Here is a 26,068-nt window from a genome sequence, read left to right as displayed (position 1 = left end):
ACTCGTTCCATTGATTTATTTTACCTAGCCTAAGTAATAACCGTATGGATCCCAGCCGTTATCAGCGCGTTTCTGGATGAGTTTGTGTGTTTGAACACTCGCTTGTGATGCTAGGAAACGATAGAAACAAAGTTAACGAGGTTTTAATTCAAAGCTCGGGTCACGCAATCTTACAAGAAGTATCTTGAACTCTGTAGATTATTTAGAGATAGACAAGACATTAATTAGTATCTCCATCGCATGTTTGTTACAGAAAGCGCAAATCAGTTGTCCAGTTACTCTTTTCTTAATTCTATACCACGTTGTTCATACATTATTTGAATAGAGTTTCGAACATATAACCAAAGTGTTTTCTTGGGTTTCGGCTGAATGATGGAGTTTTTCTAGTACTGTGCGCACATCTTTGTTTAATCTCCGTGGCTCTCCGGTCTTCAAACTCTGCGGCAACTTCAGCAATATTAGCTAATTACTTCCTTTCGGAACCGAAGGTTTTACATCCGTTATTCTTCATCTGTCACACAGACATTTCACGAGTTCGCACTAACATATAATATGATTGAGCAATTAGTAGGCATATTTGGCGTGCTGTCAGGAGGGAGGGCTCCGAGCTCGGGATAGAGCCCGAACCCAGAGAACTCCCCCATCATCCCAAGAATGGGATGAAATTAGATTGGAGTGCGGAGTTGGGGTGGAGGCGGGATGCTGGAAAACTGTCATAGAACAGAGGTGAGTCGGCTGTATATATACACCTGATGTGCTTGTTAAGGTGATTAGCTGACGAGCTGCACCTGGGCCAGACTGATTATCTGATCGTGCTCCTCCCGAACCTTGTTAATAAAACATAATTTCACGAGTTTGCACTAACATATAATATGATTGAGCAATTAGTAAGCATATTTGGCATGCTGTCAGGAGGGAGGGCTCCGAGCTCGGGATAGAGCCCGAACCCAGAGAACTCCCCAAAAGAAGCAAATGGCATGGGACAGCAGCCAGAGAGGAAATTGTTAGTAGCCCCCCAAAAATATACTTGTCATGAAGAAAAATGGGTTGTGCAAGGAGGCGAAATGAGGAGCACGATGGAAGGCTAGGTGAGGGACTCTAGCTGCACCGGAAGGGAGAGCCCACGGAAGCGGCAGTATCAAATGAGCCAGGCACTGCAGCGGCATTATCAAATTAAGCAGGGCACCGCAGCAGCAGTATCAAAGAGCAGGGCACTGCTGCGACAGTATCAGAGAGCGGGGCACTGCTGCGGCAGTATCAGAGAGCGGGGCACTGCTGCGGCAGTATCAAATGAGCGGGGCACTGCTCTGTCAGTATCAAATGAGCGGGGCACTGCTGCGGCAGTATCAAATGAGCAGGGCACTGCAGTGGCAGTATGAAATGAACGGGGCACTGCTGCGGCAGTATCAAATTAAGCAGGGCACTGCCGCGGCAGTATCAAACTAAGTGGCAGTATCAGCTGAGCAGGGCACTGCAATGGCAGTATCAAATTAAGCAGGGCACTGCAGCGGTAGTATCGAATTAAGCGAGGCACTGCAGCGGCAGTTTCAAATGAGCAGGGCACTGCAGCGGTAGTATCGACTGAGCGGAGCAGGGCACTGCAGCAGCAGTATCAAATGAGCCGGGCACTGCGGCGGCAGTATCAGAGAGCGGGGCACTGCTGCGGCAGTATCAAATGAGCGGGGCACTGCTCTGTCAGTATCAAATGAGCGGGGCACTGCTCTGTCAGTATCAAATGAGCGGGGCACTGCTGCGGCAGTATCAAATGAGCAGGGCACTGCAGTGGCAGTATGAAATGAACGGGGCACTGCTGCGGCAGTATCAAATTAAGCAGGGCACTGCCGCGGCAGTATCAAACTAAGTGGCAGTATCAGCTGAGCAGGGCACTGCAATGGCAGTATCAAATTAAGCAGGGCACTGCAGCGGTAGTATCGAATTAAGCGAGGCACTGCAGCGGCAGTTTCAAATGAGCAGGGCACTGCAGCGGTAGTATCGACTGAGCGGAGCAGGGCACTGCAGCAGCAGTATCAAATGAGCCGGGCACTGCGGCGGCAGGATCAAATTAGTGGGACACTGCGGCGGCAGGATCAAATTATGCGAGGCACTGCAGCGGCAGTATTGAATGAGCGGAGCAGGGCACTGCAGCGGCAGTATCAAATTGAGCAGGGCACTGCGGTGGCAGGATCAAATTAGCGGGACACTGCGGTGGCAGGATCAAATTAAACAGGGCACTGCTGCAGCACTATCAAATGAGCAGGGCACCGCAGTGGCAGTATCAAATTAAGCGGGGCACTGCAACGGTGGTATCAAATTTCATTAAACTGATCAGAGTAAGATGGGCTTTCTTTGTGAAAATTATTGGTTCTGATATAGCTCTTGAAGGCGTCCGATGACCATTGACCGAGAGCTTGGATCAGCTGTTGGATATGAATGGATGGTACTGGGTGAACCTGCTTGGAGGAAAGAATTGAGTAACGTGTTGAGGAGAGGTTTTGAAGGGTGTGTTGTAAGGATACGAGTTGCGAACTGTGAGGAACTGGGGTTGGCGATGGGTCCGCCTCCCAAGCCACCACTTAGAATTTCTGCGAGAATCTGAGACTTGATGGTATTGGCACAGGGGGTGGTTCTGGAGCTGCAACATTCAGTGGGGTAGGTAGTGGGACTGCAGTGAGTAAATAAAGTGTAATGGGGTTTAGATTGGAGAGAAGGGTTAGAAGGAAGATAGGGAGGGGCCGAAACCGTTTGCGGAGGCAGCCTCGCGCATGGATTAGCCTTTGGTGCTTAGGGAAGCACGTAGGAAGAGGTAGAAGGAAATGAGGGAGAAGGCTGATGATGCCCTACTTAGATGTCTGTAGCAGGGGCTGCTGGCCATTGATAGGGAAAAGGAGCAGCGAAAGGGTAAGTGTAAGGTGGCTGAGCTTGAATGGCTAGCAGAGGCAGCCTCACGCTAGCGTCTGCCGCCAGAGGTTGAAGGAAGGGAGTGCGAAAGATAGGAGTTTGGGAAGCTAAGCCAGCGGCATTGCATGTGGCGCTGTAGCTGAAGGCGCCGCAGTGATTTATTGAGAAGAGGAGAGAGGCAATGCAGTGTGAGGAGCGGCTGAGTCTGGGGCGTGGCCCATGCTTGCTGATGGCCTGCTGCATCTTGAATCTCGAGGGGAGCCGGAACTTGATCTGGAAGAAGACAACGTTATTTTGAAAGAAGTAGGGAGCTATAGGGGAAAGGAGCATGCCACACAGCAAAAGGACTCTGCGGCGGTATCGTGGCTTTCCGAAACGTGCCCGCAAAACGGACGCATATCGGCATCCACTTGCGCGCAGTGACGGATCCGCAACGAAGGCGGATCGTGGATTCGCCGTGGCTCCGCGCTGCATCCGCGATTAAAACCTTACGCGGACCCGCAACGGATTCATAAAAATCCTGGCTCATCTGGCCCGGATCCGTTTTGGACCCGTTTATCTAATTTTCAAAATCCCTTTTGTTCTTGCTTTAGGATAAAATAGGATAAAACTAAAACCATCACTAGGCCTAGGCTACTACAGCAATGTAGGCCTAAGCTTAAATCTGCATTGCCTTGTATTTTTAACCTAACAATATTGAAAATAGGCCTAACAGAAAAGGTTTAAGTCAAGACATCAATTTACTGTACAAAAGTAATCTCTACTCAATGGAAATATAAAATTGATATTTAAATTTATGGACAGTTATAGGTTATAGCCTATTCTGTTTTTGTTAAGTAGCCTACATTGGCGAGGCTACTCTACATTCATCAAAACCTAATTTAGTGCTTTATAGGCCTAGGTCGGTGCAAACATAAAATATTTTATCTATTAGGCTACAACTTCAATGAAATGTTGCATTATGCACAGCTAAAATATCAGAAAATGAATAACTGGTGAACGACAAGAAGTTCAATAAAAAGGTTTTTTATTGCTTATTTCTCGAATTACTCCGTTTGTGTGGATGCGTCTCCTCGAGGCGGGACACGTCTCCTCGTTGCCCGATCCGTCGCCAGGTTGACGTCAACACATCATTTGAGTAATGTGTAAATTAAAATACAGGTAAAATGCTAGTGAAAATTAATACAGAAAATTAGTAATTTCCTTGTGTGATATACGCAGTTTGCATCATGGTTACCGAAATGACGTCGACATCCATAATGTCATCACATCGTTTAACAATTTTTAGCAACAAACGGCCTGCCTTTACACAAGTTTATTTGCAACACGGCCTGCGCCGCCACCGGAGGCAGCCTCGCGCTGACTGCTACGAGAGCTGGAGGTCCGGCTACATACGGCACTGCGGCTGGAAGAACTGCGGTGAAAAGAAGAGCCGAGTGAGGTTTTGCTGCAGTGAGAACTGTGGTGCGGCCTAGGCTCGTTTGAGGCCTGCTGCTGCGACCCAAAGCTCTAGAAGAGTCGGGTCTTGTACGAGACGATGATGGGGAAGAGCGAGGCAAGATCGGGCTTTGCTTGATCTATTGGCCGCCTTTGCGCCAGGAGTGGATTTAGGAGGCTAATTTGCAGTGTAACGAATGGATCGCACGTATCCGCTTTGTTTACCCTCCATGAGAATGGTTTGTCGGATTAAATCAGTGTTTGCTTCAGGCTTAAATACGGTCCACTTCCGATCGGATGATATATTGGAATGGCCGAATGAGACGAGGATGTCGGTTGGGCGAGGTTAAGCCTCGGCATTGTGGAGAGCGTGTGGCTGGTCGAGCAGAGCACCGGCTGCGATGAAGCCTGGTGCTCGGCGGTGGTGACTGACGGAAAAGGAGTGAGCCTAGAGCTTGCAGATTGCGACGGAGGATATGAAAAATTCCCAGTCCAGGTTTTGTCGTTGTCCAGAAAAAGATGCGTATGTGATATGATAGCAAAGGAGCAAAACCAAGTGCTAGAAAACTGTCTTAGAACAGAGGTGAGTTGGCTGTATATATACACCTGATGTGCTTGTTAAGGTGATTAGCTGACGAGCTGCACCTGGGCCAGACTGATTATCTGACCGTGCTCCTCCCGAACCTTGTTAATAAAACATCATATATTGTAATGTTGAGATACATTTGATGGCAGTGACACAAAACAAAAGACGGGCAGCGTGCAAGGTAAGCAAGTCTGCTTGAGTTATATTTCCTGGCTGAATAGTTTTGTCAGAGGATTTGAGTGATTATGTCAGCCTTATTTATAACACACGTTTTACTTTGCCAACAGAATGAAAAGAAGATGTGCTGTCTTACACTGGTTAAGATGCAAGTTCTATGTGTTTCTTGTGTCATTGTTTGTTGTGCTGAAGCTGGTGTGCATCAAGATTTCAATGGACAACAGTATTTACATAGACCCCTATGGAGCTATACATAGATCACTCAGAGCTCAGCCTCTGAATGGCATTAACTGCACAGCCATTTATGAACTGGAACCGGTGGAAATTGGCAAGTCATTAGAGTTAAGACGCAAAAGCATTGTGGAAGTCAATGATGGGAGTATGGTTTCTTTCACTGCAGATTGCAAAAACTTCATCGAACAAAGGGGTTATAATGAGGTCATTGTAACAGATGAGGAATGCAGCTTTCCAATTGCATACTCTTTAGTGGTGCACAAGAACAGCGCTATGGTGGAAAGGATTCTTCGAGCCATCTACACACCTCACAATATTTACTGCATTCATTATGACCAAAAGTCCTCAAAAAAATTTATTGCAGCAATGAAGAACTTGGAAAAATGTTTTCCAAATGTCTTCATAGCCTCTAAAATTGAGTCCGTTCAGTATGCACATATTACCAGACTTAATGCAGATCTCAATTGCCTTTCAGACCTTCTAAGTTCAGAGGTCAAATGGAAGTATGTTATCAATTTGTGTGGCCAAGACTTTCCACTCAAATCCAATTATGAGCTGGTAGCTGAACTCAAGAAACTGAATGGTGCAAACATGCTCGAATCAAGCAGGCCCAGCGTAAGGAAAAAAAAGCGATTTCAGTTTCGGTATGAACTGAAAGACGTGTCATCTGAATATCATAAAATGCCAGTTAAGACAGACATTGCTAAAGACCCACCACCACATGACATTGAGATGTTTGTTGGGAGTGCTTACTTTCTCCTGACATGTGATTTCGTGTCATATATTATGAGCAATCAACTGGCAAAGGATTTTCTGCAGTGGACAGCTGACACATATTCTCCTGATGAGCACTTTTGGGCAACAATGGCCAGAGTGCCTGGAGTTCCTGGAGAGATCGGGAGATCTGAGCCTGATGTGACCGACCAGAAGAGTAGGACACGTTTGGTTAAATGGAACTATCTTGAAGGCCGTTTGTATCCACAGTGCACCGGCACACACAGACGCAGTGTCTGCATCTATGGTGCAGCGGAGCTCCGGTGGCTTCTGGAGGACGGCCACTGGTTTGCAAACAAGTTTGATCCCAAAGTTGACCCTGTCATTATTAAATGTCTTGAAGAGAAACTTGAGGAGAAGCAGCATCAACAATGCCTGAAAAAAGTGTCTTAAAAAGAAGGCCTTTCTTTTTGGGCCGTGTTTTGGTGTAAATATACATGTTCGCTCAAAGCACCAGCTAACTGAAAGGTTATATGGCTGTATTTCCAAGCCATTTAAATTTCAACATGTTGCCGTCCACTGTATGCTAGGTCCGTATGTTAAAGAGTTTGCCTTTTCGCTTCTGCTTTATAACTTGACCAAAGATGTATTCATAGGTGCTTAAGCTATGAAATATATTTAAATTTATTTAAACCAATCCTGTGAGATGCGTCTTTTTCATTCTATTTTTTACTGAATCAGTCTGTGTGGGAACTTTCTTAGGACTTCAGCTGTGAGTGTCAGCTGAAATTATAGTTTTAAATTTGTTGTTTTAAATAGTCATCTTAAAACAATGCCTGTATGGATGCCAGGGTTATGCTGTGTCATTTTAAAATGATTTATATAATAACCAACAATCTCTTTTGTACATTCAATATTGACTGTTTCAAATAAAGCTGTAGTACTTGAGTTTTTTCCTTCTCTTATTATAACAGTGAAACAGTCACAACTGCTTGCTCAAAAGTCACAATATATTTGCTGTTTGTCAGTGATTTAAGTATTAAACAATAGTTTGTGACGGTCTTCAAATTTCATTGACTGAGTGGTTGTCCATAGGTGTTGATAGAAGCTAAATTATACATTACATAAAATACTATTTATATTGCTGTAGCTTTATACAAGTTCCAGACAGACTGTCAGTGGGTTTTTAGTTGCTCTTTCTGCAGGCTTTTCTTAAGTTCAAGTAAGGTTAATTCAGGAATGAAGCAAATTGTTGAAACATTCACTCAGGGTTTGTTCAAAAATGCGGTTTCATTCAGGAATGCCACTATTGCATGCAACACAGGCGATTAATACGAGTTAATTACACTGCGGTTAGTTTTTAACTGGTTTGGTTGGTGGCCTGAAATAGGCAAAGTACCTGGAAATATTGTATTTAAAAATAGTAAGTATCTTGATATTTATTTATTGCTTATTGAACTGTTGTACAAATAGTTTCACACTTAAATGCATGCTCTTGGACTTTGTATTAAAATAAGACTCTTGTTTGTGTGATACAACAATCTTTAAATATTTATAGTTAAAGTAGGCTTATGAAATTACTTTATTTTGCACTGCTTAAGTCACTAAATTAAACTGGATATCTGCATTACTTTCAAAGCCCTCATTTAACTTTATCCCTAAAGCTATCTTTTTATTAATATTATTCTAATGTTTGCAGTGGGATTGTATTAAAATGTTCACTTTGTTGAATCCACAGTCTGTCAACTGAGATAAAGTTGGGCAAACTCATTGCAGTCTTTAAAGTGGAGATGCAAGAACAATAAGAAAGCCTTCATTTCTTGGCTCAACAAGTCGATGGCTGAACAAAAGCACCTAAACTTTCCCTGCAACAAGACACTCGAGCGTACACTCGAGCAACCTTTTTATAACTGATATGTCCCCTGAGACATTTTAAAAACAGCCATTTTTAAAGTTTGCTTGTGGAAGACAATAATTTTTTCTCGTTTGGCTCTCAGCGAAGGCGGACACTTTTTCTCTCCTCTCCTCCCCTTATCTTCCTTGCTTGCTCTCTCGTCTTGTCTATTGTCTAACACTGAGAGACTCTTTCTGCACTGCTCTCCAAACCGAAAAATCATGGATTTGATCAACTGGTCTCTCAACGCAATTGACACCATATTCTCTACAAGAGCCCTGGGTTCGGGGGAGCCCAATTGTCCGGATGGGACGTTCGCTACTGGCTACACGATGGACGCATGGGAGAGATAGCGGGTCGTGTGTCTGGCGGCTCTTTCCGTGGAGGACATTGAAGACATCTACCTATTCGGAACCATGATAACGGGTTTTCTGCTTGGATTTGGCTTTGCCCTGGGTTATCAGAGAATTCAGAAGACGGGAACAGCTGTCCAAAGCCTCACAAGGCTGCCCGTCATGATTGAAGCAGTGGGCAGAGCGGTCAGCACTGAGACTGAAACTATCAACCGCAATATGGATTCTATCACGGAGAAGCTCACGGCTGTGCTGAGAAAAATTGATGGATTTGGAGACCAGAATGGACAAAGAGAGTAGATGTGAAATTGGTATGCAGCTGCTCGCACCAAGACCAAACAACTGCAACCTTATCTTCTTTCGGCTTCCCTAAACAACCAGAACTGCCTCGGACAAGGTCATGCTGGAAACAACCCCCCCCGGAAGAGCACTGCAGTGAAGACGATCTTGCTTCCTGACCCCTCCCACAGACACCTCCCGGCCTGACAACCCCAACCTTTTCCATCCCATGGTCGGCGAGGCTTACCCGTCCGACCCCGTGAGTATTGACCTCCAGTCGGACGTTGGCGAGAGCCTCCCGACCACACAACTTTACCTTTCCGTCTTGCGTTCGGTGAGGCTTACCCATCCAACGCCGCGAGTATTGATCTCTCGTCGAATGCCGGCGAGAGCCTCCCGGTCGAGCAACCTTGCTTCTCCGGCCGACTGCCAGCTAAGCTTATCCATTCGATGCCGCGAGTATCAACCCCCCGTCGAACGCTTCATGTTGACAGAACATCAGTTCTCCACCCCCACTGTCGTCTCTCGTCTTGTCCTAATTAGTGAAGGTATGATCATGAGCTGCTGTAGTCAAACTAAGCTCGTTCGCGGGCATATCTTGAGTAATGCATTTTTCACTTTTGGCCCACTTAAGTTTTTTTTTTTTATCTTTAGAATCGGTTCAAGGCCGGTTGAATCGATCTTGGTGAGCACCACTAATTGTACTACCATTCACTGTACAGTTACAGTAGTAGCTTAACTAGTCTCTTTCTTTGAGAGAGATTTCACCTCAGATTGACCTGCAATATCGTACAGGACAGAACAGAAAGACATCTGTAACAAAACCGGTAGATTGCATTAGATCGCACATGATGAGGTCCTAATCAAATCTAAGCTTAAGCATTTCTAGGTGTATTATGTATGTGTTGAATTCTCTTTTATATTATTACAAGGAAACCCATGGCACCGTGGTTCAAAATAGACCGTGTTTTTTTTTGGACATGAAACAAATGTGCCTTCCAAGTGTAAAATAAGATAATAATAATAATTTGTTTTGCTCTATGTTTATCAGTGTTCAAGCTCGTATTATTGAGGATGAAAGTTCTTCAGAAAGGGAACACAGTGAAGGTAATCCAGTTGTGCACAGTCTGGAAAATAATCCTTTTAACTTTAAACAAGTTCCATAAGATCCACAAAAGCCTTTAGTGCCTCAACCAGATACATACAGTAGCTCTTCAAATGTTAACACCACCCTGTTTCATGGTTTTGGAGATTCAATAAGCAGTTCAGACTCCTGGGCCCGTATTCCTAAAGATTCTAAGAATCCTTTTACAGAGCTCCTAATTTAGCTTAAACATTTCTAGGAGTCTGAGGCTGCGTCTGAAACCGCCTACTTCTTTACTATATAGTAGGGGGAATGCAGTAGGTGAACGAATAAGTATGTCCGAATCCTTCAGATTCATAAAAGAGTAGGCAGGAATTACCTGGGTGACATACCAATTCATTTTACATTCAGGTCACTGCCTTCTAAAAGGAAGGAGAGTCCAAACACCAAAGAGTACAAAACACCTTTGCCTACACATGATAAACCAACATTAACCACTAAGCCTTACATTAGTCCAGGCAAGTGCTCAAACCTGACCACACAAATTAAGATTAGTGCAGTGTAGACAGATAACATTACAGCATGTGTTCTTGTTAATTTTGTACAGAATGATGAATCCATGCTAGAAATGAAACTTTCTTGATAAAAGCAGATGTGCACCTTTATGAGGTACACTTAGGTAACACAAACTCTGTTTGTTAGGTTTCAGTGGCCAAGGCATTACAGAACGAAAATCGGGGAAAGTCCTCCCACTCAAGTCCATCCAAAGACGGAATCATTTTGGAGAGACAAAGCTGCATTTAGCTTTGATATTTGACAAAGCTGCATTTAGCTATATCATAAAAAATCTAATTTTTCATTACCACCAATGCATTTTATTAGAGGACACTGCATATTTCACACTTTTATTCAAATCATCCCACAAGCCTCATATGGCACCCTAATTATAGACCGATGGTTGAAGTCAGCACACATGTCCCTCTAATGGCATTGTGGATCAACACTTCTGAACTTAAAGGTCTGTTCACTTTCAGGTTGGACTCCACTCCATGAGGAAGTGCAGAGAAACAAGTATGACATGACAGAGTTTACTTGAAGCTGGAGCCGAAGTAAACTGCAGAGGAGATAATGGAATTACACCTTTACATGATGCCATTCACTGTCATTATTACAAGGTGTGTAAATTGCATATAGTGATACTCAGATATATCTTCAATGAACACTAATTATTATTATTAAAATATGTGCATAAAAAATATGTTGAATTATAAATCATAAAAATATTATGTTGAATACTTATGGTTACAGATTATAGATCTACTTCTGAAGTATGGTGCTGATCCATTTTTAAAGAGGGACAGAGGGATGACTCCTATGGACATGACCACAGAGAGATCTATGAACATACTTGTGGAGAAATCTCTGCAAAAGACTAAAAGTGATCCAGGTCTAAACTTCTTGACATACACAAAACAAATTTAGGTCCCACTTTATATTAAGTGGCCTTAACTACTATGTACTTACATTTAAATTAATAATTTGGTACAATGCACTTATTGTGTACGTACATGTTTTTACATTGTACTTGTATCTAACAATACCTGCATGTAGTTACAGCTTTAATTAATTTCTGTAATTACATTTATAATTACACTGTTGACCCATCCCTTACACCTTAACCCACCCTTAAACCTACACATACCACCAAACCTGTCCCTAACCTTACCTGTATCCCACATCAATAGCAGCAAAAGTGTGTTGCAATACAATATGACCACAATAAGTATATTGTACTTATTTTATGATGTAAGTACATAGTACTTAAGGCCGCTTAATATAAAGTGGGACCCAAATTTAATATATAGGATTTGGACACAATAATGTGAACACCTGGGAAATAGGCAATATTTCATAATTAGGTGTTTTACCACTGTTTGCCTTGAATACAGCTTCCAAACTTAGTCTCCAGTTGAATGTTGCCTATCGGAACATCCTGCCAATTGCTCTTCCAGATGTTGGAAGAGGGAATCTTCTAATCTTCTCACCAAAAATATTCACTATAAAACTTTTAGTTTTTGGCTGCTAGTCTTTTTCGCTGATGAAGTCTTTCTATGCGTTGTGTACACAGTCATAATCATAAAGAATGTTGTACTTAAAAACAATTTGGCTGTTAAGGTAACAGATGCTCCTGTTATATGGGCTCTCATGATTTGTCCTTTTTTGGAAGTCTGACAGAGCCATTTCCCGGAGCATTTGTACTAACCACTGCTGAACACATCTTATACAACACTGATCCGCAAACTAGAGAAAATAGACAACGAAAATAACCCTATAAAAATGGGTGTTCACGTTATTTTATCCAACATGTGTATGTTTATATGTGCTCATATATATGTATCTTATCTCTTAGAATACAAAACATTAAGTATAAATAGTAAAAACTGGTTTGTTTCGCTGTATTTGGAAATAGATAAAAATACACCCAGCACCACTGATTCTGCAGTTAATCCAAGTATGAGCCAAAGAAACAACCAGAACTCCATCAAAGTAAGCCAGAATGAACCCATTCCTGGTCCAAGCAGTGGACAACTAAGCTGTGATCCTTCCATCCAGGCCTCTCTCCAAGGTTCTCCTCTACATTAGTCAAGTGTTGTGGGAACTAGATATGGCTCATGCAGTATTTAATAACAGTAAACGTGCACCCATCGACAGTCTCATAGTCACTGTAATGAACACACATTTACCCAACAGTGAAATACACATTCGTTAAAATTCAATTGATGTCGTATTGATCAAAGATATGGTCAGGTTAGCAAGTTAGCCAGCTTAAATTAGAACAAATATTGCTTTTAAGATATAAAATATAAAGTTCTTTAGAGGGTGTTAAGTGTAAAATTCATCCTCATGGAGTAACGCTAATTATTTTGAATGGGAAGGCTAATGAAATTTTTTGGTTGCAATAACATCTCATATAATGAAAAATCACATCTTATTTTAAAAGTTTATTTTGAAATAAAAGATTATTTTGATTGGTAGCTAAATCCACAATAATTTCTATCAAAACGAAAGTAGCTTTTATCAAGTGACAATATTCACCACAGCATCTCTTATATTCAGTAGGAAGTGTTAAAATGGCACATTAGCAAGTAATACAGTTATCAAATTGAGTCATGTTTTGCCCACAACTTTATTTGCTAAAATTAGTCCCTTATGTGCTTGGTCCATGTATATGAGAAAACAAAACAAATTAATAACAGCATATTCATTGTGAAGCATGCTGCACATGCAGACTATATTATTCTGTTTCTTACAGTAATTGCACTTTGCCACATCATTAACAATCTTTTTAATATAAAGTTGATGATTTTTTAGCAGTTTGGCTTTTATTAGAAAGCACGTCTAATGTTGGGCTCAGTGTGAATTGGGGTGTTGTGTGTCCTCATTTCCCAGTGGAACCATCACCTCAGACTAGCACCAATGTACTGTGGCCTGTGAGGAACCAAGAGCAGGACTTCTGTAGCCAGGGTCCCTCACTGGTTCAAGATCAGGAGAGTGAGGGATCAGACACCTCAAGCTGCCTAGACAGTGATGTTACAGTGGATTATATCGAAGATTATTCATCATCACCAGAACATTGGACTCTGTGTGCTACTCAAGATATCTCTGGTTCCTAGAGCAATAGGGATGTTTCAGCGGATTGTCAAATATCTGATAAGTTCATTCAGTTGAAGTCTGACACTTAAATTTCGGGTTATTTTATGTAACTTGGTACTCTTTTTTTTTCTATTTTCTTTTCCATTATTTGAGCTGCATACTATCTGATACAAATACAAAATATACGATGAAATGTATACATCTGGTTTATGTTCAAAATATTGTAGTTTTGCCACAATTTAAACTTGAAATTAATTACATTTGTTTGGTTATGTGAAGTAAGCAGTGTTATATTTAAATTAAATTTCATAATAGTGAATCTACTAATTTGCCTTTTTAAGGTTTTAATGCATGACACAATGTGGTTGTTCCTTTGAGTTTCCAGAATAAAGAAATTAGATTTAAACATTTGTCTCATGAAAATGATTTTCTCTGTAAACCAAATACAACCTTGAGGGTGACAAAAAAAATTTTCCTGTAGTTTTTATTCTATCTTTATTTGTTTGTATTTATTATTCTTAGGGGAGGCTGGTGAAACTCTGATGAATGATGGCAGTTCAGTAGCTGAGAAGACAAACTCACATTCTTTCCATGACCATAGCTATGCTGTGAGTGGCTTCCTTTACACCAAATAATGTCTGTCATGTGCATTGTAATCCAAACATTTTTATGCATTTTTATTTCACCGATTATTTCAGATGCCTGATAAGGGAGAGTCAATTCACAGCACAAGTGAAGATTCATATAAAGTTCCCTCAGCAAGAAAGAGGATATTGGAGAGCTGTGAACACAATTATGGGGCTGTAATTAGGGATGATAATGACTCTGCTATGGCTAAGAAAAGGCTCAAAAGAACAAAGCGTGACATTCAAAATGAAAAAGAGTTTTTGGAATACTTGCTCAACTTTGATACGAACCATGTCTTTGTTGATTCTGAGAGTAAAAAAGAAGTAGATGGCCCCTCACTTCAACAGAATGAAGATGCAAGAAAAGAACAACTGTCAGCTCTTGATGTTTACCAAAAGGTTACCTCTGAAACTGTGTGCTGTTAACCTGCAGTCCAGAGGATTCAGAAAAAGATGAACCATTAGAAGAATTAGACACAGCCAACAAACAACTGCCAGATACTAAAACATCAGAAGACCCACTTATGGCCCAGTCATTGTAGTGTGATCTTCAACAACTGCAGGGAACTTTGCCATCAACCAGACCTGCCACTGAGTCTCTCCATGTGGATAGTATCACTGGCTGTTCAGAAACCTGTATAAATACACCACATAATGACTCAACACAAATCAGCATTCAAGAATTGCAATCTCCTAAACACTGTCCCTAAAGAAGCCTCTAAATCAGGATGAAGAAACAGACATGATCACCATTCAAAACCAGCAGGAGGTGGTAGAGATAATAGAGACAGCACTGAGCACTAATCAGACAAAAATTAGTAAGAGCTACACTGAAGATGAGGGCATGGAATGTGAAAAGCTGGAATGTGACACATTGATTTTAAATGCGACAGATCTCATTGGTGGACCTGAAGCAGAACCACATTCTTCTTGCAGGGGGGTAGTTAATGAGCCAGTGAGTGACATTCTCAAAAACCATGCCAGTACATGTCCTGTTTCACCCACTTTTTTCTGTGCCCGAGTAGATGTTGAACAGCTTGAAAATTCTCATATGGCTGATTGTATTGTTGTCAAGAATCATATAGTTCAAGATTCAGCTGATTCTGACTGCACTGTTGTGAAATGGTCTAATGCTGCTGACATTCAGCATGGACTCTTTGGTTCTGAAGAAAAGCATAGTGAAAAGGAAGCAGAGAACACAGAGGGTACACCTGACACAGTGGTTTCAGGGAGTCTTTTAAGGCCGTTTTCACTTGAAAATTTGTGGACACAACCTTCACTGGATAACAATGAAGAAACAGCACATTTAAAACATGGTCCACAAATAGCTCTGGAAACCAAAAGGCTCCTAAACACTCAGAAAAAGAAAACTCTGAAAAAGAAATCGAAACAGAAGAAAAGGGCGCTTAGACAAGGACGAAATGTCGCAGATGAATTGAATACAGGTGATTCCTTGGGGTCAATCATAAATATTATCATCACTATTTAGAATATGTTAATTTATATATTGTCCTTTCTCAACAGGATCAAAGAAACTTTTGAAAATTACTCCGAAAAATCTACACAAGAGAAATAGTGTAGGCGAGACTCAGCTTCACCGGGCGTGCATCAGAGGAGACCTGCAAAGGGCCAAATTCTTGATAGAAGCTGGAAGCAATGTTAATGTATCAGATCACGCAGGTGGGGAAATCCCTGCCCTGGTATATGTACATTATTTCCTTTGATCTATTTAATGTTTTCATGATGTCTTGGGTGGACAGGATGGACCGCCCTTCATGAGGCCTGTTCCAGAGGTTTTGTAGATGTGGCAGAGCAGCTCTTGGAAGCAGGGGCCGATGTCACCAGCAGAGGGCTAAATGGATGTAACCCGCTGCATGATGCTGTTGAATCGGGCTCATATGAGGTTGCCTCTGTATTTCTGTTATGATCTGTCCCAATTTTAAATGCCAGATTCCCTCACTTGTTAGTGTACTTGTAAAAGGGCCATTAACCCTAAAAATGTTAATTTAAATAATTATTTACTCAACTACATGTCATTGCACTCAGAGGCTGTCAATCTCCAAAAAGGACAAAAAATACCATAAACGTAGCTCAAGCAACTCATGCATTATATTATTTTGATGCCAGACTACTTGTGTTATAGCCAGAATTATGTAATTGCAGCTAATGCTCTATTATTTCAATTTGAATGGAAAACAAGTGTAAGAGCAGAGTAATATTTCTATAGGTTTCAATCTGATTCCCAGCATTTCACCAGCTCATTCACACTAACACTCTGTACTTAAATGTAAATGCACTTTCAAAAGCAGTTAAAGTTCTGATCTTGATGTTGTATGCATAGATTGTGAGGCTTCTCCTTCAGTTTGGCTCCAGCCCTCATGACAAGAATATCCTGGGACGGAGTGCAGTAGACCTCGCAGTACATGAAAGCATCAAAGAGCTGCTTTTGACATTTAAAGGACCTTTTCGTAAACCTGCCCGGACAACTGACACTTACAAACAGGGATCTCAGCTTTTGGCTGCAGAGCACATGCCACCAGGTTAAAAAAAAAACAAAAAAACATCTGCATGGAAGACCTTGAAAAACAGGAAAAAATTCTCTCATCATTTACTCATTCCAAAACTGACTTTCTTTCTTTAGTACAACACAAAAAGTGTGTGTGTGCGTGTGTATGTGTTCATGGATATGTTTAATGTATGTTTATTGAGTTTATTTATTTACGGATATTCTCAACAGATCAGTGTTTTCAATCAGCAGGAACAAGGATCGATTTTAGTGGCAATAGCAAATTCAACTGCCGTATTAGAGATGGAAACATTCAACATGAGGATGATAATTTAGAAAAGACACTTAAGGTAATTTATAAATCATTTGTCAGATGCTGATCAAGACAAGTTAGCTTGCTGTTTTTCATAAGGTTTTTAAAGCTCTATTAAAATTTAGGGATGTAGCTACGAGGCCTCTCTTTTGGAAAATGGATCTATCAGTGATGCCAGTGGCAGAGTCTTCCTCCTTCCAGAACAATGTTTTGAATCAGTCCTGAAGAGTCAGTCCTCAGGTCCTGTCACCTCTGATTTTGCCTTTAAAAAGGTACAAGACAACTATGTGGAATGTTAAGATGATATCTGCTGTTAATTCTGATGCATGGCTAAAACTGTAAAGTAATCAGACAAAAATACTGACATGTAAGTTCAGTACTTTTATGGGTTTAGTAGTGACCTTGAAACCACTTTATTTTTTTTATTTTACATTCTTATCCTGGCAGGTCTTATATCAATCCAAGTCAAGTTGTTTAAATACGGAGAAAACACCTCTGGGATCAGTACATCCCCATTCCTGCACATTCAACAACAGTCCATCAAAACCTGCTACAAAAGGTTTGTCAACTTAATAACTAGATATAGGATGAACCTTACTACTCCTAGTTCCATAATGGTATGACAAATTTTATAAGGACTTAAGATCAGATTTTCAGTTTCATAAATCCCAATCTCTTGTAAAAGCAGATATGCATGACACTTAAACAGAAGGTAAACTAATGTTACAAAAACCACTATCAGCAGGATCTGTGGCATGCTTTCTGTTGTGTTGAAATCTGCTTACAATGAAAGCATGCAAGGTGTCCTTTGTACTGAAAAGAACAAATGGAAGTTATGTTGCACGGTAGACATTTTCTAAACTTGAAATAATTTTGTATCTAGTTAATACTATTTTGTTTAATAATTCATTCATGTATTCATTTTGTTCAATAGAGCCGTCCAAAAATGGCGTTTTTATGAACATCAGATCAATTCGCTTGGTCAGCGATGAGGAGTTTTTTCCAAGCCATGTGATGAACAGATACTGGGATTTCTGCTCCCAGAGTGAGGAGTGGACCTTTGAAACTTAATAAAATTGCTCATGTAGCTTAAAAGTGCCTGTTAGAGCATCAATGAAAACTGTTTCAGTGTTAAAAAGCTTTAATGTGGAAGCGTGTTATATTCTCATTGTTGGTTTGAAAGTACGAATAGCCTATATTTGAAACGTTTTTGTACAACTATTGACTACACTTGATATTAAAGTGCAAGTCAACACATGACTCGTTCCATTGATTTATTTTACCTAGCCTAAGTAATAACCGTATGGATCCCAGCCGTTATCAGCGCGTTTCTGGATGAGTTTGTGTGTTTGAACACTCGCTTGTGATGCTAGGAAACGATAGAAACAAAGTTAACGAGGTTTTAATTCAAAGCTCGGGTAGAGTGGGCGTTCACGCCTCATACAGCTGCTCTTGAGTCAGACTCCACAAAGTGAAGTCATCAGTCTACTTCCCCATCTTGAGCGGGCTGACGGGACGACTCCACGCAATCTTACAAGAAGTATCTTGAACTCGGTAGATTATTTAGAGATAGGCAAGACATTAATTAGTATCTCCATCGCATGTTTGTTACAGAGAGCTCAAATCAGTTGTCCAGTTACTCTTTTCTTAATTCTATACTACGTTGTTCATACATTATTTGAATAGAGTTTCGAACATATAACCAAAGTGTTTTCTTGGGTTTCGGCGTTCGGCGTTTCGGAGTTTTTCTAGTACTGTGCGCACATCTTTGTTTAATCTCCGTGGCTCTCCGGTCTTCAAACTGTGCGGCAACTTCAGCAATATTAGCTAATTACTTCCTTTCGGAACCGAAGGTCTGTTATTCTTCATCTGTCGCAAAGACATAATGTTGAGATACATTTGATGGTAGTGACACAAAACAAAAGACGGGCAGCGTGCAAGGTAAGCAAGTCTGCTTGAGTTATATTTCCTGGCTGAATAGTTTTGTCAGAGGATTTGAGTGATTATGTCAGCCTTATTTATAACACACGTTTTACTTTGCCAACAGAATGAAAAGAAGATGTGCTGTCTTACACTGGTTAAGATGCAAGTTCTATGTGTTTCTTGTGTCATTGTTTGTTGTGCTGAAGCTGGTGTGCATCAAGATTTCAATGGACAACAGTATTTACATAGAGCCCTATGGAGCTATACCACTCAGAGCTCAGCCTCTGAATGGCATTAACTGCACAGCCATTTATGAACTGGAACCGGTGGAAATTGGCAAGTCATTAGAGTTAAGACGCAAAAGCATTGTGGAAGTCAATGATGGGAGTATTGTTTCTTTCACTGCAGATTGCAAAAACTTCATCGAACAAAGGGGTTACAATGAGATCATTGTAACAGATGAGGAATGCAGCTTTCCAATTGCATACTCTTTAGTGGTGCACAAGAACAGCGCTATGGTGGAAAGGATTCTTCGAGCCATCTACACACCTCACAATATTTACTGCATTCATTATGACCAAAAGTCCTCAAAAAAATTTATTGCAGCAATGAAGAACTTGGAAAAATGTTTTCCAAATGTCTTAATAGCCTCTAAAATTGAGTCCGTTCAGTATGCACATATTACCAGACTTAATGCAGATCTCAATTGCCTTTCAGACCTTCTAGGTTCAGAGGTCAAATGGAAGTATGTTATCAATTTGTGTGGCCAAGACTTTCCACTCAAATCCAATTATGAGCTGGTAGCTGAACTCAAGAAACTGAATGGTGCAAACATGCTCGAATCAAGCAGGCCCAGCGAAATGAAAAAAAAGCGATTTCAGTTTCGGTATGAACTGAAAGACGTGTCATCTGAATATCATAAAATGCCAGTTAAGACAGACATTGCTAAAGACCCACCACCACATGACATTGAGATGTTTGTTGGGAGTGCTTACTTTGTTCTGACACGTGATTTCGTGTCATATATTATGAGCAATCAACTGGCAAAGGATTTTCTGCAGTGGACAGCTGACACATATTCTCCCGATGAGCACTTTTGGGCAACAATGGCCAGAGTGCCTGGAGTTCCTGGAGAGATCGGGAGATCTGAGCCTGATGTGACCGACCAGAAGAGTTGGACACGTTTGGTTAAATGGAACTATCTTGAAGGCCGTTTGTATCCACAGTGCACCGGCACACACAGACGCAGTGTCTGCATCTATGGTGCAGCGGAGCTCCGGTGGCTTCTGGAGGACGGCCACTGGTTTGCAAACAAGTTTGATCCCAAAGTTGACCCTGTCATTATTAAATGTCTTGAAGAGAAACTTGAGGAGAAGCAGCATCAACAATGCCTGAAAAAAGTGTCTTAAAAAGAAGGCCTTTCTTTTTGGGCCGTGTTTTGGTGTAAATATATATGTTCGTTCAAAGCACCAGCTAACTGAAAGGTTATATGGCTGTATTTCCAAGCCATTTAAATTTCAACATGTTGCCGTCCACTGTATGCTAGGTCCGTATGTTAAAGAGTTTGCCTTTTCGCTTCTGCTTTATAACTTGACCAAAGATGTATTCATAGGTGCTTAAGCTATGAAATATATTTAAATTTATTTAAACCAATCCTGTGAGATGAGTCTTTTTCATTCTATTTTTTACTGAATCAGTCTGTGTGGGAACTTTCTTAGGACTTCAGCTGTGAGTGTCAGCTGAAATGATAGTTTTAAATTTGTTGTTTTAAATAGTCATCTTAAAACAATGCCTGTATCGATGCCAGGGTTATGCTGTGTCACTTTAAAATGATTTATATAATAACCAACAATCTCTTTTGTACATTCAATATTGACTGTTTCAAATAAAGCTGTAGTACTTGAGTTTTTTTCCTTCTCTTATTATAACAGTGAAACAGTCACAACTGCTTGCTCAAAAGTCACAATATATTTGCTGTTTGTCAGTGATTTAAATATTAAACAATAGTTTGTGACGGTCTTCAAATTTCATTGACTGAGTGGTTGTCCATAGGTGTTGATAGAAGCTAAATTATACATTACATAAAATACTATTTATATTGCTGTAGCTTTATACAAGTTCCAGACAGACTGTCAGTGGGTTTTTAGTTGCTCTTTCTGCAGGCTTTTCTTAAGTTCAAGTAAGGTTAATTCAGGAATGAAGCAAATTGTTGAAACATTCACTCAGAGGATTTGTTCAAAAATGCGGTTTCATTCAGGAATGCCACTATTGCATGCAACACAGGCGATTAATACGAGTTAATTACACTGCGGTTAGTTTTTAACTGGTTTGGTTGGTGGCCTGAAATAGGCAAAGTACCTGGAAATATTGTATTTAAAAATAGTAAGTATCTTGATATTTACTTCTTGCTTATTGAACTGTTGTACAAATAGTTTCACACTTAAATTCATGCTCTTGGACTTTGTATTAAAATAAGACTCTTGTTTGTGTGATACAACATAATCTTTAAATATTTATAGTTAAAGTAGGCTTATGAAATTACTTTGTTTACTTTGCACTGCTTAAGTCACTAAATTAAACTGGATATCTGCATTACTTTCAAAGCCCTCATTTAACTTTAACCCTAAAGCTATCTTTTTATTAATATTATTCTAATGTTTGCAGTAAGATGGTATTAAAATGTTCACTTTGAATCCATAGTCTGTCAACTGAGATAAAGTTGGGCAAACTCATTGCAGTCTTTAAAGTGGAGATGCAAGAACAATAAGAAAGCCTTCATTTCTTGGCTCAACAAGTCGATGGCTGAACAAAAGCACCTAAACTTTCCCTGCAACAAGACACTCGAGCGTACACTCGAGCAACCTTTTTATAACTGATATGTCCCCTGAGACATTTTAAAAACAGCCATTTTTCAAGTTTGCTTGTGGAAGACAAACATTTCACTATTTTGGAAACTGAATGAAAAAGTTTGATTCTGAATGTTAATTTTTATTTTAAGCTAAGTAGGTAGTGCCAATGTCCTGAGTTTGCCCTGTGCCAGTCTGTGTCTGTTCGTTACCAGAGGGCTGGAAACAGAGATCTTGGACCGACTTTTCTGAAAGGTTTTCACTCTAAAGATGTAATTGTACAGCATGTTTGACCACTGAGGTAGCCAGCAGGACTCAGTTTTCTTAATCTAAATGCAGTTTGACCAGCACATGCAGCTCTGTCGTAGTGTTGACAGAGGAAGTTAACGCAGCCTGGAATGTAGACGCCTGCCATTAAAACCTCTTTGGCCCTCTCATTTTTTCTTATGTCTCAGACTCCACATTGATGCACGTAGAGCCCTCTGTGTAAGTTTTATTTACTTAATATATATTACTGCTCTACAATCAACAGTTTGAACCTAACTAGCTCATGGCTAACCAGTTCATGGATCATGTGAGTACAGAAAAATGTACATCTTAATCCCGGGGTCCATGACAGATGAGCAGAGCCATGCTGACCGCAAGAGCTAGCAAGACAAGCCCCGTCACTCAGCATCGTGCCCAGAGTCAGCCAGGCGAACCGACCAAACTGCAACAAAGAGCCTTTTTATTCTTCTTTCTTGTTCGCAGCACTCACCAGCCCTCCAGGCTAAGATTGTGTGCCCTAAGGACATGGCAAAAAAGCAGAAATTAGCAGACTCATCAAAATCCAAGTATGCCTCTTTGCAGTCCTCAGTTTTTACCTGTAAATACGCTACCAGACTAGCGTCTAGATGTTGAGCGGGTCCTTGTTGTAATATTCAAGCTGATGTAGTAATATGTTAGACAGAATTAAAATGTCTGAAACTAAGCTTGAGTAAATATTGATGCATTAGGCAATATTGACCTCTCTACTGTACATGCATTATGAGTCAATGACGTCTTCATTAGGCCAAAGCTGGGAGTGTATTAACAGTGACTCTGGAAATTCAAGTGTTACCAGCGTTGTTCAAACATTTTATGCAAGTCAAAATATGTTAATCCCCAGTAACAGATTTACTTAAGTAAGCTTGGGTAAATATCGACGCCTTTGATTGTTCTAACTTAGGCCTATAATGTATCTATGCATGTGAGTCAGTAATGACGTCTTCATTTGTCAGTCCCTGGGAGAGTTTCACGACTTCGCCCTGCCCATTCAGTCCTGCGAGATAATGGTAAACGAACTTGGCTTGCTCTCCTCGAAGGAGGCTCGAACCAGAGCCCTGATTGTTCGGTGTGAAAGAAAAAGGAAGGAAATGAAGCAGAGGGGTGGCGGAGGAATGCCAGAAGAATTGTCGCTGGGACGGCGCTGTAACGGGGCGAACAAGACGTGAGGCGTGCGGATCCATGTGCAAGCTTTTATTTATAAGCATAGTCAATAAACAGGCAGGGTCAAACAACGGCAAACAGATATGGTATGGGCAAGACACAAGAGAGATCCTAGGGCAAGCGTGGGTCGACGATCGGCGAACAATATCCAACAGGGCAAGGCAGAGAGATAATACAGGTACACGAGCAATGATCCAAACGAGGGGCAAACAGAGCCTGAAGGGCAAGGCAAAGGGTTAATCCAGGAAACACGGGCAAGAATCGAAACACTAGAAAACACACAAGGCAAGGCTATCATAACTGAGATGGCTCCGTAGAGTAGCTATCGCTAGGATATACGCTAAACAATACTCGGCGATCACAGAGAGAAAGTCCAAGGCTTATAAAGAGTGTGTGATTGTGAGATAGTTCTCAGCTGTGAGCATGATTATTGTAATCAGCTGTGTGTGTGTCGTCCGTGCAATGGATGATGGGAAATGCAGTCTGAGGTGAAGTGCCAGTAGTATAGTGTAGTGCAAGAGTCCATGCAGAGAGCGAGTGACCTCTGGTGGTGAGCGGCCAGGATTCGTGACAGGCACAATGACTGCTGCTTTAATATCCGCTCAGCGATTATTGACAGGACTGAATGATTAGGCTCCTCCCGAACCTAAGTTTGGAACTTAATTTTCATCTGTGACTTAAAATTCAAGCGTTACCAGTATTGTTCAAACATTTTTATGTTAAACATAAATAGAATTAATTAAGTAAGCTTGAGTGCGTATTCATACGCAGTATGCTACATATGCAGTCAATGACGTCTTCATTTGGTGACATCTGGGAGCGTGTGAATCATCTGGAAATCTGGAAATTCAAGTGTTACCAGTATTGTTCAAAGATTTGTTTATGCAAGTCATTCCTGTATGGAATGCGGATCCTGTCTTGTGTAGGATATGTCCAGAAAGTAGTCAGTCTAACTAACATAATATCTCTCATGTCCAGTGTTGGGAAGGTTACTTTGGAAATGTAATAATTACTTTATTAAAGTAATGTAACTGATTACATTTGATTACTTTTTGATTACTTTTCTAAATTTCTAATGTTCTCAACTGTTAATAATTTTCAAACATGTAAACCTGGCAGGGTTAACCTTACAGTAGTACTCAACACTGATAACTTTCAGACTTCAAAATCCTTCATCACTTAAATTAAGATTATATTTTAATTTTAAAGGACACATTGGATGCAAAATATCTTGATTTGCATATAAATGTGTCTTAACAGTCACTTTTTTTTTTAATCCCCAAAAACCTAAACAGTCTCAATTATCAAGCCATTTTGATTTTGGAGTGAATACCAGCACTCTCCTCCACCTTCAATACCATGATTGAGGTGAGACCCTTGAGCAAGGCACCAAACCCCCAACTGTTCAAATATGGCACCAAACCCCGCCACAGCAAATATGGCTGCCGACTGCTCCGGGTATGTGTTTACGGTGTGTGTGTGTGTGTGTGTGTTCACTGCTGTGTTTGTGCACTTGGATGGGTTAAAAGTAGAGCACAAATTCCGAATATGGGTCACTATACTTGGCCGGGCGTCACTGTGCCGTGTGGCCAAGTGACCCATACTCGGAATTTGTGCTCTGCATTTAACCCATTTAACACATTCAAGTGCCCACACACAGCAGTGAGCAGTGAACAAACACACACACACACACACACACAAGGTAAAAAGGGTGTTGTTTTACACGACCACTGAGGCCATTTAAAAAAAAACCTAAAGAATCAGACCACCTTTTGGAAAATGTGCATCCGATGTCCCCTTTGAAGCACAGCCACCACAAAATCAGACTTACTTTAATTAATCATTCTGAGGTTAAATACAGATTTAAAATCATAACAAAAAATATTTTAATAGCTATGAACTGTTTTTGAAATCAAATCTTTGCATAGCTATAATAGGAAACACTGGAATCTAACAATGCCTTAAACAAAACATAACATAAACAAAAACAAAGCATATACATAAACCCTATAGGAAATGTAAAAGTTATCGGATAAGCATGTTATAAACTTCTGAAACATTGGTGTTTCATATTTTAGAGCAGTCACTACAATTTCTGAAATAACTGAATTAAATATGTATGTGGGATTGTGTGTTAAAAAATTAGATGTAACCCTCTTTGTAATCATTATCATAAGTAACTGTAATTTAATTACACATTTTTTCTTAGTAACTGTAACTGATTACAATTACTTGTATTTTGGGTAACACTTTATTTTAAGGTGTCCATAATACAGAGTAATTACCAAGTACTACTTAGTACTAGCCATTATACGTACATGAAACAAAGTGTACTTACCATGTAACTAAGTTATGGAACAGTCTGTACTTACAGTTTGTAATTATGTAGATGTAATAGGCAGCTACTGTTACACATATGTAACAGATCGAGTCTGTTACACAGCTACTTATGAAACCAAAAGATTGTTACATATGTGTTGCAGACTTTATACAACGTAATTATAAATGTAAGTACACAGACATAAGGCACTTAAATAGTGTATCAAGAGTGTACTTCATGTGTATCTATACTGTACACCACATCCAGCTGCACCTTAGTTTGATTTAACCCACCAGTACTCTAAAATACTAAAGTACAGCTAAAATATATGTAATACATTTTTAATTACATTACAACTACATAATATTACACAGGCATAAGCTACTTAAAAAAATAAATAAATAAATGTACTTAAGTGTACAAGTAGCTGCAACAGACTCGGTCTGTTACATATGTGTAACAGCTGCCTATTACATCTACATAATTACAAACGTCTCGGTTACGTACGTAACCCTCGTTCCCTGATGGAGGGAACGGAGACGTTATGTCGTGACGACATTAGGGGATTTACTTGAGAGCCCCGACTGCCTCTGATAAGAGAAAACGCCAATGAAATTTGGCTAGTGGATTTTGCATACCTGAGCCACTCCCCGTGCATACGGGTATAAAAGGGCGACAGGTGCATCCACTCATCAGGTTTTCCGCTGAGGAGCCGAGAACGTGTCCCTGGCAACCAGCGATGGTTCAAGATTGTGGC

The 26,068-nt window shown here is 40.6% G+C and overlaps 2 protein-coding genes across 2 annotated transcripts; both read left to right on the top strand.

Moving 5' to 3' along the window:
- Nucleotides 1-5,209: 5,209 nt before the first annotated feature.
- Nucleotides 5,210-6,499, top strand: LOC306870368 (beta-1,3-galactosyl-O-glycosyl-glycoprotein beta-1,6-N-acetylglucosaminyltransferase 4-like; the record flags this gene model as incomplete). The annotated part of the gene is made up of 1 exon (XM_079417601.1): nt 5,210-6,499. One exon carries the CDS (start codon nt 5,210-5,212, stop codon nt 6,497-6,499), a length of 1,290 nt encoding a protein of 429 aa, XP_079273727.1.
- Nucleotides 6,500-18,250: 11,751 nt separating this feature from the next.
- On the top strand, nt 18,251-20,581 carry LOC306869322 (beta-1,3-galactosyl-O-glycosyl-glycoprotein beta-1,6-N-acetylglucosaminyltransferase 4-like). Its single transcript, XM_079416028.1, has 2 exons — nt 18,251-18,696; nt 18,803-20,581. Exon 2 carries the CDS (start codon nt 18,804-18,806, stop codon nt 20,085-20,087), a length of 1,284 nt encoding a protein of 427 aa, XP_079272154.1. The 5' UTR covers nt 18,251-18,696; nt 18,803; the 3' UTR covers nt 20,088-20,581.
- Nucleotides 20,582-26,068: the final 5,487 nt, after the last annotated feature.

This window comes from Barbus barbus (genome assembly GCF_936440315.1).
Source record: "Barbus barbus genome assembly, chromosome: 5".
Classification (NCBI taxonomy): domain Eukaryota; kingdom Metazoa; phylum Chordata; class Actinopteri; order Cypriniformes; family Cyprinidae; genus Barbus; species Barbus barbus.
The sequence above is the reverse complement of the archived record's forward strand: the minus strand, read 5'-3'. Positions and strand labels throughout refer to the sequence as shown.

Bases quoted from the DNA above. Each gene is read 5' to 3' on its own strand.
- LOC306869322 (XM_079416028.1), top strand. From the start codon at position 18,804: ATGAAAAGAAGATGTGCTGTCTTACACTGGTTAAGATGCAAGTTCTAT.